The following is a 20,041-nucleotide window of genomic DNA, read 5'->3' as shown; positions in this document are numbered from 1 at the left end:
TGTGGAATTGTGCTGTGTGATAAAACTGCACATTTTAGAGTGGCCTTTTATTGTGGCCAGCCTATGGCACACCTGTGCAAATCCATGCGCAAATCCCTGTGCAAATGCATTGATGAAGTTAACAGTTGGATGTGCCAAAACTTTCATCAATTAAACAAAGAAAAAACTGAATTCATTGCTTTTGGAAACAAAGATGAAGTTCACAAGGTGAACGCATACCTTGACGCTAGGGTTCAAACAACTAAAAATCAAGTCAGGAATCTTGGTGTGATTTTGGAGGCAGACCTGAGTTTCAGTAGTCATGTACAAGCAATAACTAAATCAGCTTACTATCATCTCAAAAATATTGCAAGAATTAGATGCATTGTTTCCAGACAAGACTTAGAGAAATTTGTTCATGCTTTCATCACCAGTAGGGTGGACTATTGTAATGGACTCCTCACTGGCCTTCCCAAAAAAAACATTAGACAGCTGCAGCTCATACAGAACGCTGCTGCCAGGATTCTGAGCAGAACCAGAAAATATGGCCATATCACACCAGTCCTCAGGTCTTTACACTGGCTTCCAGTTACATTTAGGTATTTTAAAACATTATTACTGGTATATAAATCACTCAAAGGTCTAGGACCTCAATACACTGCAGATATGCTCATAGAATATAAACCCAACAGATCACTCAGATCATTAGGATCACATCAGCTAGACATACCAAGGGTTCACTTAAAGCAAGGAGAGTCTGCTTTTAGCTATTATGCCAGCCACAGCTGGAACCAGCTTCCAGAACAGATCAGATGTGCTCCATCAGTAGCCACTTTCAAATAGAGACTCATAACAATAGTGGTTTGGCTGGCTCTGTGGTAATGTAGCGTAGTTAAGAAGTTCCGCGAAGAGAAATTGAGATCACGTGGGTAAATAAACTTGCCTTGCCTTGCCTAATCATGCTGTCTAATCAGCATCTTGATATGCCACACCTGTGAGGTGGATGGATTATCTCGGCAAAGGAGAAGTGCTCACTAACACAGATTTAGACAGATTTGTGAACAATATATGAGAGAAATAGGCCGTTTGTGTACATAGGTAAAAGTTTTAGATCTTTGAGTCCTAATATATATATATATATATATATATATATATATATATATATATATATATATATATATATATATATATATATATATATATATATATATATATATATATATATATATATATATTAGGGCAGTCAAAAGATTAATCGCGATTAATCGCATCCAAAATAAAAGTTTGTGTTTACATAATATATGTGTGTGTACTCTGTTAATTATTATTAATATATAAATACACACACATTCATGTATAAATTTAAGAAATATTTGCATGTATATACTGTATATACATTTATCTATAATATATATAATTATAAATGTTTTATATATAAAAAGTATGTTTTTTTCTTAAATATATACATGCTTGTGTGTGTATTTATATATAAATAATAATTAACAGAGTACACACACATATATTATGTAAACACAAACGTTTATTTTGGATGCGATTAATCGTGATTAATCTTTTGACAGCCCTAATATATATATATATATATATATATATATATATATATATATATATATATATATATATATATATATATATATATATATATATATATATATATATATATATATATATATATATATATATATATATATATATATATTAGGGCTGTCAAAAGATTAATATGTATATATTATACTATTGAATATATTATATTAAAATAATTATTATTTTTATGAATATTTACATACTTTTACTATACTTTAAATATTAATTGTAACAATTATATATAATATATATAATAATTTAAAATGTGTATTTAATTTTTATAAATAAATTATAGATTTTAAGCTTAAATGGTGCTAGAAACATCATCCCGACAGACAGACAGACGGATCATCCTGACAGACGGATCATCCCAACAGACAGACAGACGGACGGATCATTCCAACAGACAGACAGATCATCCCGACAGACAGACAGACGGAACATCCCAACAGACAGACAGACGGATCATCCTGACAGACAGACAGACGGATCATCCCAACAGACAGACAGACCGGTCATCCAGACAGACAGACAGACAGATGGATCATCCCAACAGACAGACAGACGGATGGATCATCCCGGCAGACAGACAGACGGATCATCCCAACAGACAAACAGACGGATCATCCCGACAGACAGACAGACAGATCATCCCAACAGACAGACAGACGGATCATCCCAACAGACAGACAGCTGGATCATCCCGACAGACCGATCATCCTGACAGACAGACAGACAGACAGACAGATGGATCATCCCAACAGACAGACGGATGGATCATCCCGGCAGACAGACAGACGGATCATCCCGACAGACAGACAGATAGATAGATAGATAGATAGATAGATAGATAGATAGATAGATAGATAGATAGATAGATAGATAGATAGATAGATAGATAGATAGATAGATAGATAGATAGATAGATAGATAGATAGATAGATAGATAGATAGATAGATAGATAGATAGATAGATATTTTATTATATATGTTTAATCGTAACTACAAATATTAATTAATTATTATATTAAATGATTACATATTAATATAATTAATTTGATATTTCAAATTTAAATGTTGCTAGATAGTTTGTGTAGTTATGGCATCTACCACCAAGTGAAATGTAATTGAGCAATAGTTGTTATAGAACCAGCAGAGGGAGCTACACCTCTAGAGACAGATTATTTCTGAACACACCCTTTGAAGAGAGCGACGTCTTGGAGAGGTTAAGAAGACGCAAGCCTTTACTGAGTCGACACACCTGCTGGATGAGGTTAGACACTCCTGTAGGGAAATAAATGTGCACAAACACATGGGATCAGTCACAGAACAATTTACACACAGCATATTATCATGCACCTTCAGGCAAACACTGACATTGTTGTAGTTACGCTACACACTCACACTTGTGATGTGATAGGCAATGACATGTGTCAGGCATGATGGCATACTGAAGCTCTAACCCTGACACATATAGAGGACGTACCAGTGTTGGAGAAGCTACTTTGAAGCTATTGTTGGTGGAACCACAAGCTACCGACAAAAAGTAGCTACTTAAACTAAAGCCACTTAAAGGGGAAGTAGCCTTTTAAATATGCAAATTAAAAATATTTTTAAAAAGTTATTAATCAAATCTTATTCACCTTATATGGCCTAGTTTCAATCTGTCCATCATTTAAAGCGATCGACTTTGGACTAAACCGCTCAATTCATATGGATTAGTTTTAAGATCTCTTTATCTTTACTTTTTGAAGCGTCAAAGTGGTAGTTTCGTAGCTGTCTACAGTGTTGCCAAGTTTGCAGTTTTCCCTTGTTATCGGGCTACTTTTAAGTTGTTTCCGTGGTTTAAATTAGTTTTTTCCGCAGGTTGATTTTACCAGACCCACAAATCCAGTGGAGAATTCGGCCGTCCGATTGGTGAAAATTGCATTGTTCTTTTTTGCACAGACCTGGCAACCCTGGCTGTCAATGAAAGGACAGAAAGCTCTCAGATTTCATCAAAAAGATCTTCATTTGTGTTGCGAAGATGAAAACTTTTCAACTTCTGCCGCGAGCATTGCCAGTGACAGGACGCAGTGGAACCCACAATTCAGTTCGGCATGATGTTACCCATTCAAAGTAAATGAGAAGCATTGACGGCGACGCCCCATGTGAATGCAGCGTTACGGATTTGGAATTACATGAGGGTAAGTAATTAATGGCAGAATTGTCATTTTTGGGTGAACTATCCCTTTAAGATGGTAGCATTACTTGTAGTTGCTCCACCAAACACTGTACAGTACATAAAAAAATGACAGAAACCACAGCACACACACAAATCTAAAAGACACCATTTTCAAATCAGCAACAGATTCAGCACAATAAGCCAGCAAAACAGACAAGAACAAAAAACACCCACTCAGAGACAGAAATAGCACGCGCACATGCTGATACAGAAAGTGTAAAAACAGACAAAGGCAGGTAAAAAGACAGAGAGGAGGGGGGAGAGAGGTTTAGTAGAACCAGAGAGACTTTGATGCATGTACCTTGGTTGTCCAGTGTATTGTGGGCCAAGTTAATGGAGTGTATGACTGATGCTGGGTTTTCTGACAGGGCAGTGGCCATTTTCTGTGGGAAATCTCTAAATGACAAAAAGAAAGTGAGTAGAAACGGAACTGCAATACAAAGCTCTGCACACTGGGACAGAGATGAAATACAGAGGCAAAGATGTGGCAGGGGAATAAGACTGGGAACGGCATAAAGGGAAAAAATGACAGTGACAGAACAAGAAATGAACTTTTAGATGAAAAGAGAGAGAGAGAGTAAAGTGGTTGGAGTGATGAATAACAGAAAGAGAGCAATAGAAAGATTTATAACTCACGCTTTAAGGCCCGCGTTTTCCAGTGTGAGCTCCTCCAGACTGCTGGATTTACTGACAGTGTGCAGAATCTGTTCTACGACCTCTGAACTCTGTATGTGTGTGTGAGAGAGAGAAAGAGAGAGAGAGATAGAGAGAGCGGGAGAGAAAAGCACTAGAATTAAATTCCTAATGAAGATTCACCATAATGACTTCATGCACACTGTCACAGATTTTAGGCAGGCATATCTAATGAGTACCATATTCATATACCATAATATTAGCATGGTACTTCAAAGAATATGATTATATTACCATCAAATTAGTGTCCAAAACCGCATGAAGAGATAACCCTGATAATACCACGTGAAACAAACAAAAACAGAAAAACAAAAGACTTGGACAAAGTAAAGATTGAAATGGTTATAAAAAGGATATTTACAATGCGCAAGTCTTTGCAATAAAGTTTGGTGAACCATGAGTTATACGCCATGGCCGCCACAATCACCGCAAGGTCCCTGTGACGAAAAGAGACACAGAAGAGAAAAATCAAAACAGATTGTCTTGGTAATGTGCTGCAAAAACCAGAGGCGTTCTCACTTTTCTCATGCAACCCCTCATAAGATTGCAAGCTCTCCTCAAGACTAAAATAGAGATGTTATTATTCAAGAAAAATGATGGATTCAGCAAAATGCTCCCTGAGAGGAAAGCCGGGAGAGGAAGGGAAGAGGACAGTGTGGATCGATGGGAAAACTGATGCCAGGTCAGTGAATTACTCAGTGCAATGTGTCTATGATACAGCTTTTAATCTTGGCTCTGAGCCTAAAACCTTTTTGCCCGGTAGACAGAGCGGACCTTACTGCACTCATATGGAAACCGAAGAAAATGAAAGCAATGCAGAGGGGTTTCTCCTGTTGAGTACGGCTGATGGCTGTGTTCTCATTTGCAGCTTCGTCATTCCTGTTTGGACGCTGTAGTGAGGCTGTAGGCGGTGTGTACTCAGCTGTTCTCTCTCTTTCTAAATGAGAGTTTCTCTACCTCACCCGTTCGTCTCTCTCCCTTTAGATGTTCTAATGGAACAAATGCTTTGAAAAAATCAATGACATAACATCTTCAAGGCAGATGAAGCATCTAGATGGTAGTCTAAGTGTCCCCCGTTGGTGAAATAGCAATAAACAAAGGAACGGCAGTTGAAATGTGCTGCAGTATATAGGCTTATACATTGAGTTTGTGTCTAAATTATACTTCTTTTTGCAAATATTTAATGTTCAACTCTTAAGGCAATGCAAATAAGCTCCACTCTTCTTTTAATAGTAATACGTCAGTGACCACATTTACATGCACATCATTTTCTGATGAACGACCACATTTTACTTGTGAGAAAATCCATCTGAAGATGGCAGATGTGTTTGGGATATGGTTGCTGCTGGTTTCTATCTAGTCTGAGCTGGTCATTAGCTAATCCAAGCTGTTCATTAGCTGATCACAAACTGGTAGACTACCTTGGACCAGCAACTCGCTGGTTTGTTGCCAGTTAAATGTGGTCCAGCTGGTTTTTGGAGGCTGGTGATCCAACTAATACCACCAGCTAATGACAAGCTTCAAAACACTAATGACCTTAAAAATTATTTTTCAACATGGCTGGTTAAACCTTTATTCTATATATATATACACCGATCAGGCATGACCACCTTCCTAATAGTGTGTTGGTCTCCATTTTGCTGCCACAACAGCCTTGACCCTACTAGGACTCCACTAGACCCCTGAAGTTGTGCTGTGGTATCTGGCACCAAGATGTTAGCAGCAGATCCTTTAAGTCCTGTAACTTGCGAGGTGGGATGGATCGGACTTGTTTGTTCAGCACATCTCACAGATGCTCGATTGGATTGAGATCTGGGGAATTTGGAGGCCAAGTCAACACCTCAAACTCGTAGTTAAGCTTCTCAGACCATTCCTGAAAATGTTTTGCTTTGTTGCAGGGCAGACTGGTCTGCAGCTATGCAGCCCCATACGCAACAAACTGTGATGCACTGTGTATTCTGACATCTTTCTATCAGAACCAGCATTAACTTCTTGAGCATTTTGAGCTATAGCTAGTCTGTTTGATCGGACCACACGGGCCAGCCTTTGCTTCCCACGTGCATCAATGAGCCTTGGCCACCCATGACCCTGTCGCCAGTTCACCACTGTTCCTTCCTTGGACAACTTTTGATAGATACTGACCCCTGCAGACCGAGAACACCCCACAAGAGCTGCAGTTTTGGAGATGCTCTGACCCAGACGTCTAGCCATCACAATCTGGCCCTTGTCAAACCCACTCAAATCCTTAGGCTTGCCCATTTATTTCTGCTTCTAACACACCAACTTTGAGGACAAAACGTTCACTTACTGCCCAATATATCCCACCCACTAAAAGGTGCCGTGATGAAGAGATAATCACTTCACCTGTCACAGACACGTCATAATGTTATGCCTGATAGGTGTATATATATATATATATATATATATATATATATATATATATATATATATATATATATATATATATATATATATATATATATATATATATATATATATATATATATATATATATATATATATATATATATATAGTATTCTAGTCACATCATTAATCCTCAATCATGTTCTTGACACCAGCATACAAAAGCGCTTTGGTTTTTCAATATGACTCATCTGCTGTCTGTATATAGATTTTGTTTTCATAAAAACAAACAGTCTCCTCTGTCCAAAAAGGTTCTCTCTGAAAGCTTTACTTTTGTAGCAGTCACAACTACTTTCACTTGGACATGTGCAGATATACACAGAACATTACAAAACAGGTGTTCACATGACAGAGAGTTTAGATTTTAAAAAGAGCATGGCAGCTTTCTTATGCAGATTTCTAGAAACCGGTATATTGGCTTAATCAACTTGAGGCGATCTTCTTCAAATGTTTACATCATGCATTTGGAACACAGCATGCAAATGTGGTCAGTGATGAAGCCAAAGCTTTTGCTAAATTACACCAATCGTCTGAAAGAGTCTCACTAAAACGACTCAAACTGTATATCTGAAATGACATGCACTCTTGTCAGGCAAAAGCTCTTTTTAAAATTCAAAAATGATCTTTAAGTGGCCGCACTCCCATTAGAGTTTCATCATGTGACTGTTGAAAAAAAAAAAACCCTTTTTCAGCAGATAACCGGAACTGCCCTTGAGCAAAGTGTTCAATGAACCGTATCATTTCTCAGAGTCTGAGTATAAATATTAAGTGCATTTCCTTTTTTTATGTGTTAAAGGCAGCAGGGTAGTGTAGCTGAAAGTGCAGAGATGAGGTTCATTTTCACAGGTCATATATATTTGTAATCCTGTTTCAACAGGAAGTGAGTTGTGAACTAGCCTTCAGACTTCACACACAGACCCACATCAGCGGAAAATACAGAATCTGATCTGGAATTAGTGAAGGAACCTGACACCGATTGGACGGATGTAAAAAGAAACAGCATGACTCCCACTGGGCAGGAAGTCAGCAGATACGCCACAGGAAAGAGACTAAATGTATTATTACTGTAGCAATTCAGCACATATTCAAAGTAGTGGCTGACATCAGTTTGCCTGTGGCAATTAGAAAAGCATTGAGTTATCATTAGACTAATCCTTCCAAAATGAAGAAGCTTTTAAACCTCCAATCTGTGGGATGTAGAGATGACAACGAAAGTAAAGGCTAGCAATTAGAGGTTGCAGATACAGAACATGAATATTAAGATGAGATTTGTGTGCTCTGGCTACCCGCTTTCCAGGTGACTGAAGTCCAACAGATTAAACTCCCTGTTGTCCTGTGAATGATAGATGGTATCCACATCCTGAAAGAGCAAAAGAGATAGCAGAAGGCAGAGAGACCCCAAAAGAGGAAGAAAACATATTTAGAGTGCAATAACAGCAGTGACACATACTTAAAATGGCCCTGCTGCTGCTGAGGCTTTTCTTGTGGTCAAAGGAAGCACTTACCCACTGCACTTCCTCTTTACAGGTAATACCATTGTAATCGCACAGAGCTGCATAGGTCTCAGAAAAGCCCCCTGAAATTGGAGAAAGAGAAAAAAAAGGATATGTGCCTAAGAATGAAAAACCTACATTTGCCCTACATTTACTCTTTTTGAGCACTGAAGGCAACGAATCTTCAGCTCTCATTATATCAAACTATTTTTCGCTGTATAGGATTCTCAATCAATGTTGTTATTGTTAACTAAGTATAGAACTATTAAAAATCTCAGTAACACTAATGCACTAATGAACTAATATGCATTAATTCATGCTTAAATAATGCACAAATAATCAAGAGTTAATGTATGGCTCATGAAAAACTAACCCACATGTCTGTTAACTAATTGTTAAGTAATATGTCATTGAGGTTATGGATTTTGAATTGATTTTGAATTAGTCATGTGCCTCAACAAGTAAAGTCATAACATAAAGATACCTTTGCAAATCATTAGCTAATGATTAATTAAAGCAGACAATTGGAAGTTGAAATGCATCGCTTCAACGCATTGTGGTAATTAACACATTAATTTACACTATTAGTTAATATTAGGGTGACCATTTGATTACTGAAATCCAGGACACTCGGCCTGGCAATGAGATACTCAAATGATACTCAAAGTTTACTCAAAGATTCCTTATTAATTTCAATACATTTAAAGTATGCCCCTTCTGTATGGATACAAAATTGTTATATTAGGGCCAGGACAGGACTTGAAAACAGGACATGTCCTGGGAAAACAGGACGTTTTACCCGAGTTAATATAATATATGTTATTAAGGAATTAATACATGATGACACACTTAATTAATAGCAATTCATATATTACTTAATCTATTAATCATATAGAATCTTCATTAGTTCCTGATGCAGTAATCATTAATAAATGGGTTAGTTCTTCATGAGTCATAGCCTGACAAGCCAGACCCACATCAAGATGTTGGGTCTGGGAACACACCATTGGGCAGGGCTCAATCCGAGGGGCGGGATAAACGGTTGTCTTTCAAGTTCCCTCTTCACGCAATAGTATAGAGCTACAACCAACCAGAGCAACAAAGAAGGTGAAGCGGAGTTGATAGATTAAACTTTCGGCAGAACTCCGAACACATCTTCCTTTTTTAAGAATGACTTCAGTGCCGTTCTTTGTTCTTTTCTCAAGGAAAAGCTTAACTCCAAGTCTTCCAGAGTCACGGCCAAAGCTGATTCGAAAGACCGCTGTTCGCCAGCTTCTTTGTCTACAAGTAGCACGCGGAACCGCTGCAACTCTGCCGTCATTATGTTAAGCCCGCCCACCGACTCTATACACGATGTGATTGGCCTGGCCAGAGTTTGGTTTTTCTAGCTCGCAAGCCATCGGAGAGTTGCTAGACGACCCTGGTTGCAAATTAGATTTACTGCCGCTAGGGTGCGTCTAGATTTCTAGGCTACATGAGTCATACATTAACTTTGTGCATTTGTGCATTAGTTAAGAATGAATTAATGCATATTAGTGCAAACATATTGTAAAGTTTTACTAAAATCTCTTAAAGTGTTTGTTTTGGTTTTGGATGATTTTACCTAGTTTTTCAGTTTGCCTTAGTTACTCAGATTTCGAGAATTAATTTGCTATTGTTTTTAAGCCCTATGTTTCTTTCAGTTGGTTGTTCTGTTTATATTCCTTCTAGTTCTAGTGTTCTTAGGATACATTCACACTGTCAGTCCAAATCCGATTGTGTAACCAATTGGAATCTAAAATTATTGACTGTCCACATTGTGTCTGATTTGTGTGTCCATGACGTTCTTTCGCTTTCCGGAATATCTGCATTGGTTTCTATGGCAATGATGTTGAGTTGGTAGGTTTATGCCAAAAACAACAACAACTGCAACTTGGACTGGTTTGAAATACAGATGTTGTCTTATTTAAAACATCTGGACTACTGACAGTATAACATTCTTGCCTCAGAATTATTGTCCTCAGAATCTCTGTTATATTGTAATTTTCTGCTCATCCAGCACTTTGCAACAACACAGCCTTGTTTCCGCAGCGACTTTCAGTATATTTTCTATAACAAGGTCTGACGTTTATGCGGCATGAGAAAGTCACATAAACAACGCAAAATCCGTTCAGAGCAGTCAGAATAGGATTTAAAACCACATTTGGATGTAGCTTGAAACGGATTTGTAAAAAAACACCTTTCATGCTGTTCAAACTTGCTAAATCTTATCAGATTTCAATCGGATATGCACAAAAATCAGATTTGGACTGACAGTCTGAACGTAGCCTTTATTTGAATTTGTTTCTAATAAAAGTAGCTGTTGAATCTAGATCCTGACAACTTTTCTTTAATACTGCAACCAGCAAGTGACAAAATCATTTTCTGCTATTGAAATTAAAAATAAATATTAAATAAACTTAAAAAAAAATGAGAAATATTATTTTGGCAACTAACAGAAAAAAGACTAAAATGACTAAAATTAAAATAAAGCTAAATCGAAACATTTAAAAACTATTATTAGGATAAAAGCAAAAAAAAATACTAAAACTTAAACTAAAATTAAAATGAAAACAATATACAATTGTTACAGGTTGGTGTGCAGCAGGGATGAAGCAGAATCAGACTTCCAAACAAAAGACGGGTTTCATAACTCAAGGATATAGACAGGAACAAACTATGACAAACCAACCAAACTGAGCATAACAACATTTAGAACAGACAAGGAGAGCTGGGAGTGAGTTCAATATAAAGGGAGTGCAAACGATGACGACCAGGTGCAGGGAATCCTGGGAGAGCAGGAGAGATGATGAGGAAGTGAGTTCAGGTGTGAGACAGGGAGGATTCTGGGAAATGGAGTCCGGGACAGGCGTGGAATGTAACAACAATAAACCAAATTTCTGCTGTTTAAAGGGACAATATGACATTTTAATAATATCTGTCAATATGTATATGGACATTTTAAAAATATTCCCTTTTTGTTCCTCATCTTTAAAGGGGTCATGAACTGCATTTTTTTATGTATAATGTTCTCTGAGAACCGCTTACAATGTTAGCAAGATTTTTATTTCAGAAAACATCTTCATTTAGAAGTAATAGACTATTTTCTACCCTGTTTTTGATCTCCTCTCTGTTTTGATAGGCGACCACTGCTATGATTGGATAACAGTTTTGCATATTAAAATCATTTTCAATTATTACATTATATTAGTATTTAAAGGAAGACACCATCGAAAGGTGTTTATCTCAGTTGAAACATTTGCCAAATGTTGAACGTTTATAAGTATTACATATGCGTTATAAGTCTTGGTTGAGGCAAATAAAGTTTAAGTACTTGGAATTACCACAGACAGTTCTGACAAAAGATTAATGAATTATGATGATTCATAAAAATGAATTATGAATGAATGTAAAATCGTTTGTTGCACTGCCGTTCTTATATTCATTGATCATTATTTGATAATTTGATTATTTGATTTCACTACATGACATGCACAAATTGGTGGGCAGGGCTAAAGAGGCAATGATGTAGAAGTAGGCATTGATGATCTTTGAAAAGTCTCATTTTGGATTTTGTCACAGTATGACGTTATAGTGCGACTATTACGTCATACTGTGGCAAAATCCACTGTGGCAAAATCCAAAATTAGTCTTTTGGACGGTAAATGAAAGCTTTGGACAAACTTGGAGATTATTTTTATAGAATATGCCTGATACTGCCTTACCTACATTCACTCTTAAGCAGGTGTCCAATACAAAACAGAATAATAATTATCTTAAAAACTCTACCGCTAGAGATAAATATGGATTAGATTCTATTTTTTTTTTAAATCACAAAGAATCAATCATAGGACCCTTAACTCAGATTATTAATTTATCGGTAATGCAAGGAATTTTTCCTTCTGCATGGAAATATGGAGTAATCACGCCAATTCATAAATCTGGAAGTCAAGTAGAAATGAGCAATTACAGACCAATAAGTATTCTTCCTGTAATGTCTAAAGTCGCTGAAAAATGGGTAGCCGAACAATTAATTACATTTCTTAATAATAGTGCATTTTCTCTTCATCCTATGCAATTTGGTTTTAGAAAAAAAGTACTCAACAGAAATTGCCTTATGCTGGAAAATATTAAATCTAAGATGGATAAAGGAGGTGTAGTTGGTGCTGTGTTCTTAGATTTTAAGAAAGCTTTTGAAACCGTAAATCATGACATTTTACTCTCAAGGTTATCAAATTTAAATTTTTCAACTCAGACAATTATGTGGTTTAAATCTTATTTAGAAAAGAGAAAACAATGTGTAAGGGTTATAAATGCTACATCAGAATATCTAGATTATAATATTGGAGTTCCACAAGGTTCTGTTTTAGGTCCATTTTTGTTTAGTATATATGTAAATGATCTACCAAATGTTTGTCCTCCAGATGTTGTATGTCAAATATATGCTGATGATGTTGTCTTGTATGTACACGCAAAAAATCAACAAGAGGCTGCACAGAAATTAACTGATACAATGAATCACATTTCAAAATGGCCATGTTTACATCTGAATGTTAAGAAAACGGTCTGTATGTTTTTTACAAAAAGGCCAAATCATGATGTGAAAGCAGACGTATTCATCCAGGGACAGAAACTTGAGGTAGTACATGAATTTAAATACCTAGGAATAATAATCGATTCTCAGCTCTCTTTTAAAAAACATGTGAAGAAAGTGGTAAGCGCAGTAATTAATTTAGCGAACTTTCAATTTATCAGAAATTGTTTGACTAAAGAAGCAGCAGTGGTATTCATGAACTCGATGATTATTCCGTACATTACATACTGTATGACTACCTGGACACAAACATGTAAGTCTATTCTTAAACCTGTTGCAATTGTATATAAACAAACTCTCAAGGTTCTAGATAAAAAACCAAATAGTTTTCACCATTGTAGTATTTTAACTAAGTTTTCCACTTTAAGTTGGGAACATTTGATACAATTTGCTGACTTAGTACTTGTTTTTAAGATTTTAAATGGTTTTGCTCCACCTGTTTTTAAAGATTATATTGGTTAGATTGCAGGACGGTATACACGAGCAGGTACTAGGGGTAATTGTAATGTACCACTGCGAAGAACTACTTTTGGTCAGTTATCTTTTTCTTTCAGAGGAACACATGAGTGGGTTATCTTTTTCTTTCAGAGGAACACATGAGTGGAATAGACTTCCAATGGAGCTTAAAGAATTAAAATGTATTACAGGCCATTGTGGTTTCTCAAAAAACCTTAAAAAATGGTTACTGTCAAATCAAAATTGTGATCATTTATAGGCATTTGGGTACACTATTTTTGTGTCTTTTGTTTTGTTTTTGTCTTGTCCCTAACATCAACCTGCCAAGGGACTACTGATGAAAATTAGCCAGTATTGGCTAAATCTGGCGCATTTTTACATATTTATGTATTATTAATGTGTATTGTCCCTGATTAAAGAATAGATAAAAAAATTAAATAAATAAAACACAAGGACTTTTGTGTGTACTGGCTGCACACTGCATCTCTCCCTGCCACAGTATGAAGGGCACTGAGTAATTTGCATAGTCTTACTCACTATAACTGCTCCCTATTATGATTTTATCAAACTTAGTTGATCTTTTGTATTATTGTTTTCTTAATTTGGCACAGTGTTTTTATTCGCTGTCTACAGCTGCAGCTGCTGCAAATATTGTAATATAATTTGTCATGAAAAGAAAAGCGGACCAAAACTAGAGATGGCATAAATTAAGTGCATGTATTCGAAATATTCTTTAAGAAGACAGCAGTGGTGTGAGGGGAAGAAAAAGAGATTCGAGAGATTAAAATCTGGTGTATAATCAAAATATTTATGAGCTTGTGTGTGGATGCATGAACTATATGTACTTCTCTCACCACACGCCCTTTGCGTCTCCACCGAACTCTCAGAGCTTGGAGAAAATTTTCGATTTCCGTCAGTAACATCTCCATCTGCGTGAAAGATGGAGGGGCTGGAAAGGAAGAGGGAGGGGGAGAGAGGGATTCGCAATGCATCAGAATCTCAGTTATTCCGACCCAGCATGTGAACACCTGGCCAAAGAGCTGAAATAGGAAAGAGAGCAAGAGAGTTGAAGACTGAGACAGAAAAAGAGTGCTATTATGCATTGCACTAATCTCCTCCTGTATGAATATGAGAATCTCTCAATTAACTGCTCAGCAGTACCTCACACCCCTGCTGCTCTAGCAGATACTGTCTTCTATAGGCAGCATTATGGAAAAACTACATTAGCACTACAAGAAACAGTGCATGGGTGACAGAAATCAGATTTGCATCTCTGCATGGATGGTGTGAGCAAATACTGATTGCAACAGGGTTAGTCTCTGCCTCATGTTCGCTGACCACTCGATATGGCAAGCTTAAATCTGACTGGCTGGTTTTATGCAATTTCCATGAGTAAGGTCACATAGGTTTCTTTTTATTTTCAATCAGTCCACCTTTGAACAACGTTGTGTTTTAATGGTGAAAATGAAATATTAACTGCATTTTCCAAGTTAGTCGTAGTTATATATCCATAAGAAGAACTACTGTATTTCACTTTGCAATGTTTAAACAACTTTTGACAGGATTTTATGAACTTAATACTATTTAGCAAAGTTTTCATTAAGAAGCATTTATTAAGTGTTTCTTTGCTTTTACGCTGCATTTAGGGCTGGTTTTGTTTTAAATAGATTATACCAGAATAATAGACTGCTGTTGTAAAAAATTACTAAAAGAACTGTGTGTGGTTTTTTACATCCATAATTGCTTTTATATCATTATATTATATTATATTATATTATATTATATTATATTATATTATATTATATTATATTATATTATATTATATTATATTATATTATATTATATTATATTATATTATATTATTAATTACATTACATTACATTACATTACATTACATTATATATTTAGTGCTGTGAATCGATTTAAAAAATAACAAATTAATCACACATATTTTCTGTAATTAATCGCGATTAAATATAACTATATTTTTATATTGTAATAATGTCACAGTTACTCTCCAAATTAATGTAGAAACAACTAAAGAATTTTTTTAATATTTGTTGTAATGGCATTTTTATGAATGAAGCCCAGTATCACTGATACTAATACTGCTACTGATGACTCTATTAAATTGATTGGGAACACTTTACAATAAGGTTGTATTGTATTATATATATATATATATATATATATATATATATATATATATATATATATATATATATATATATATATATATATATATATATATATATATATATATATATATATATATATATATATATATATATATATATATATAATAAGCACTAACTTTTGGATGCAAAAAATCTATAATGAAAAACCATAAGTAATTTTTTCAACAGTAGTCTAATATTGAAATAAAAAATCTATTTCAAACAAAACCGCCCGCAAATGCAATGTAAAAACAAAGCAAACTGTGATTGATCGCTTAGCTTCATCCTATCCGAGTGGGCGGTTCTTCACCAGAATAAGCTGGAATGTGGTCCCTTTCACTGTTTAGTCAAAGTCTGGTTACATCAAACCTGTGGGGTTCTTGGGATACTTACGTGTAGATGGAGTTGTTGAAGATCCGAGAGAGAGCAAAGTTGATGTGGTTAATCAGCTGATCCAGGTGGTCATTAGACTGTAGCCTCAGGGAATATGTGGACTTGTCTGTTTCTATGACAACCTGTGAAGGAAAGAACGAAACGTTTGAGAGAAGAAGTGAAAAAGAAATCTGGCAACAAAACCTAAAACACTGGAGCCCTGTAAATGCTTTTTCTACCTGATTATCCGGGTGGGTGTTCATTGCCCGAATCTCCAGGAAGTTGAACGTTTGTTCCACCTGAGGTGAAAATGAGCATCTTGCTACATAAGTCATTCTGAATCAGATTACTGCAGTGCTTTGAGATGGAGCAGACAGGTGGTGCGTAATTGCCTACCGTACCTTGGTTGGTATCTTGGGGGCCATGAGGTACAGCCGCCATGTTGCCAAAGCCTGAGAGACAAAAGAGAGGTTGAAAGCACAATTAATAGGGTAAGATTAAGTGCAAAGTGCAAGACAATGTTCAAAGAAATAAGCGTTTAGGTTTCCCTGGAGAACAACCTGTTGAATCTAAAAGGACAATAGACATTATATAAATCATGAAGCAGTTTCTAAAGAAGTTTAACCATTTTGTCTACTGAAAACTTTACTTACAAACATAATGCTGCAGTACAACTGTAGATTTATAAGTTAAATGTGTGCATTACGCAACACAATTAACCCTACAAAGCGTACTGTATCTTCTGTCATTGATAGATTTAACTTTTTAGCAAGTAAAAGGCCTTTTAGTATTATTCTAAAAACGTCCCCTTTACTGTGAAATCTTTAGTGATTTTAAAAGTAAATGTAAGTATAACTTCTATATTGTTAGTAATATTTCAAGATGAACACTTTCTGGACTGAAGCCATGTAGGTTTACATGATTATCCGTAAAGCTTTTTTAATTTTTTTTAATAATGTTAAAATGAGTAAAATAAGTAAATCAGGCTTTTGAGAAATGTTTATTTTTTTTTATCTCTAAATCATCATTGTGTTGCATTGCATTATTATACAGTATGTTTTGCTCCCCACAATAAATCTGCAGAACTTTGATCATAAAATTAAGTATTTAAATATCATCTTATCATACTAAGACATATTATTGGGAGATATAGGCCCGGTATCCCAGACAAGGCTTAGATTTAGCCAAGATTAGGCCTTCGTTCGATTAGGACATTTAAGTAGTTTTTATAAACATGCCTTAGAAAAAAGAAACAAAATACACCATTCCTGGTGTGCATCTTGAAACAAAACAATGGCACTGACATATTTTAAGAGATATGTTAGTGCAAGTCGCTTTCAGTTAAAACAGCTCAAACATGCATTTTAGTCTGGAACTAGGCTTAAGCAACTAGGCAACTAATATTTATATGCATTTTATGTAAGTAGTCTGCTATACTGGTATGAAGCTCTTTATTTATATTAAAGCAGAAATATGTCAGAATTATCAGAATTTCATCTTACTTTTTGGCCATCTGCTATAAGCATCTGCACCAAATTGGAGTTTTTTTTCTCTTTGAGTATGAGCTTCATATTCTACTATATCATACTAAACGAGCCATAAAAGCCTGTTTTATCAAATATGATACTGAGCAACAAAAAAAAAAACAGAAACATTTTTAAATAAATATTTTGTCTAAAGATTCAATGAACCATTCCCTTTAAAAATGTGATTTGTCTGACTATTATTTCATATGCTTTACAGGGTTAAAAAAAAAATCACAAAGCATTTTAATAATTAATTAATTTAATAATGATTCAGTGATATGGGTGCTGTTGTTTATGGATTTCACATGTGTACTGAAGTGAAGCGAACAGCGTTACAGACAGATGAGTAGGCGCAGAGAGGACGGAAAAAGGATTTGTGTGATGTCTGAGGATTACAGAAACATAAAAAGAGGGATTGTACTATATTTTGAGAAAGGGAGCGAGTGTGTGCATGTGTCTGGTCAGGTCTGGAGAAACCACTTAATCTCATTCATAATTTAAATTCCTTATTAACACACTTCATTTAGGCCTTTGTCACACCCCTCACACCAATCCCTCTCTTTCCTGTCATCTAAACCAGTGATTCTCAACCAAATTTCTGGAATCACAAAATGAATTGGTCAATTAATTAACCTATATCATAATATATTATAGATTGTGTGTGTGTGTGTGTACGAGTCAAAAAGGCAGAGATCCACTGATTTAAACATCAACCATTCTCCATCTGCCCTTTTTTCCTCTGCAATATTCTTCTACTCTTCCCGAGATGTTCTTTGTCTGATCAACTATGTATATACTCCAACTCTTTCTTCATTTTATCCTCTGATTCTGTGCGGTCCTAGCCCCCACTGTTTTCTTCACCCTCCTTCATTCGTCTATTCTTTTTCTGTCCTGTCGCTTTTGATTCTTCAAGGGCTCCCACCAATGTATTACTAATGGCACCCCACCAAGAAGTAGAAACAGAGAGATGGAGATCCCAGATTTCTCCTTAATAAAGACTTTGTATAGGCTTTGATGGCGGGTATTCGTATAGGGCTTGATGGCGGCTGGGGTTGGATGTTGAAGTTTGGGCGTTTTGTCTAAAGGAAGTTCCCGATGCTTTGTCAGAGTTAACAGAGAGACAACCATTGATCAAGAGATGACATTTTAGAGAGTGCACCCCTACTGAAAACTCAATAACCAGTCAGGAAAACTTAGTTATATGAATATGCTTCTCAAGAAAGAGAGATGGCGTAAGAGAGACAGATAGAGGAAGGAAAAGTCAATTCGGGAACCAGAGAGCGTCGTCAACTCATCAAAGACTTTACTATCAAAGGAAGCAGACACAAAAGATCTGCACGTAAACAGCCACATTAATTATTAAAGCCCGCTGGGGTGTTTGGACTTGACCGAGTTTGCATGGATGGATGGAAGAGGGGGGACCCCCCAATTAAGGAAAAGATTGGAATACATCAAAGACTACCTAACACATTGCATGGGTGGGGACCGTGGCGGATCGCATGGTAATGAATGCAGCAGTTAAGCTACGATGCACATTACTCACCCTGCTGTCGAGCGCAGACTGAATAAGGCATCCGGCATATAATGATATCAACATTAGTATTCATTATTGGATCCGAGCCCTGTTGAGCAAGCATTTTGAGCAAGACAGGCCAAGCAAGGTTGGGTTTGTCTGTAACCAGTAGCGTGTTTACCCACCACGCAAAGCACGCAATTGCATGGGGCCAAGCGGTTAACTCATTTAATGATTGCTTTTGACATCATTTATTAATGTATGGCCCAGATACATAGAAAAGCGCGCATATCCAACCGCCGCTCAAAAAAACGAAAGAAAACTGCTCGGGTTATGTATATAACCCTTGTTCCCTGAGAAGGGGAACGAGCACTGCATCGGGACGACGCTTCGGGGATGCTCCCTTAGCATCAGCGAATCTGAAACCAGAATGCCAACTAGGCCAATCCGATTGCCGTGCGTGATGACGTCATCGTGACGGCATACCCGGAAGTATAAAAGGGTTGCTGGAGCGTAATGGCGGTAGTAATTGCTCTGAAGCATGCGCTCCAGGCGCGCCAAGGTGTGGCGTCGGGATGCAGTGCTCGTTCCCCTTCTCAGGGAACAAGGGTTATATACATAACCCGAGCAGTTCCCTTTCGAGGGAACTCGCACTGCATCGGGACGACGCTTTGGGGAACGAGTACCCACTAGGCCACACCGAAGGGTAGCGCCTGCCCTAGTGTGAAGCCGGAAACCGGGCACAGCTAGGACTGGAGCACCCTCGCACCAGGCGTCGTAGGGAGATCCAGGCTATAAAACCTGATAAAAGTGTGTGGGGTAGCCCACCCGGCCGCCTCGCAGATATCCTGCAAGGGGACCCCAGAAAGAAGGGCCACCGAAGAGGCCATGCCTCTGGTGGAATGAGCCCTCACAGCCACAGGTGAAGGCAAACTGCGCACCTGATAGGCCATGGTAATCGCCTGGACA

The 20,041-nt window shown here is 36.7% G+C and overlaps 1 protein-coding gene across 4 annotated transcripts in view; it reads right to left on the bottom strand.

Annotated features, from left to right (window-relative positions):
- The window catches only part of carmil3 (capping protein regulator and myosin 1 linker 3), an 80,562-nt gene that overhangs the window by 41,673 nt on the left and 18,848 nt on the right, over positions 1-20,041 (bottom strand). For 3 of the 4 annotated variants that reach the window (XM_079820348.1, XM_079820349.1, XM_079820347.1), the window contains exons 3-12: positions 16,435-16,485; positions 16,273-16,332; positions 16,055-16,176; positions 14,339-14,433; positions 8,429-8,499; positions 8,210-8,283; positions 4,860-4,935; positions 4,442-4,530; positions 4,107-4,201; positions 2,779-2,865 (exon numbers count right to left, since the gene is read on the bottom strand). In XM_079820348.1, the coding sequence (XP_079676474.1) occupies positions 2,779-2,865; positions 4,107-4,201; positions 4,442-4,530; positions 4,860-4,935; positions 8,210-8,283; positions 8,429-8,499; positions 14,339-14,433; positions 16,055-16,176; positions 16,273-16,332; positions 16,435-16,485 (820 nt within the window). Of the gene's footprint in view, positions 1-2,778; positions 2,866-4,106; positions 4,202-4,441; positions 4,531-4,859; positions 4,936-8,209; positions 8,284-8,428; positions 8,500-14,338; positions 14,434-16,054; positions 16,177-16,272; positions 16,333-16,429; positions 16,486-20,041 lie in introns of all 4 variants that reach the window. The other variant, XM_079820350.1, reaches the window with a different exon arrangement.

This window comes from Gobio gobio (assembly GCF_949357685.1).
Source record: "Gobio gobio genome assembly, chromosome: 6".
Lineage (NCBI taxonomy): Eukaryota > Metazoa > Chordata > Actinopteri > Cypriniformes > Gobionidae > Gobio > Gobio gobio.
Note: the sequence above shows the minus strand (reverse complement) of the source record. Positions and strands in the feature narration are given on the sequence as shown.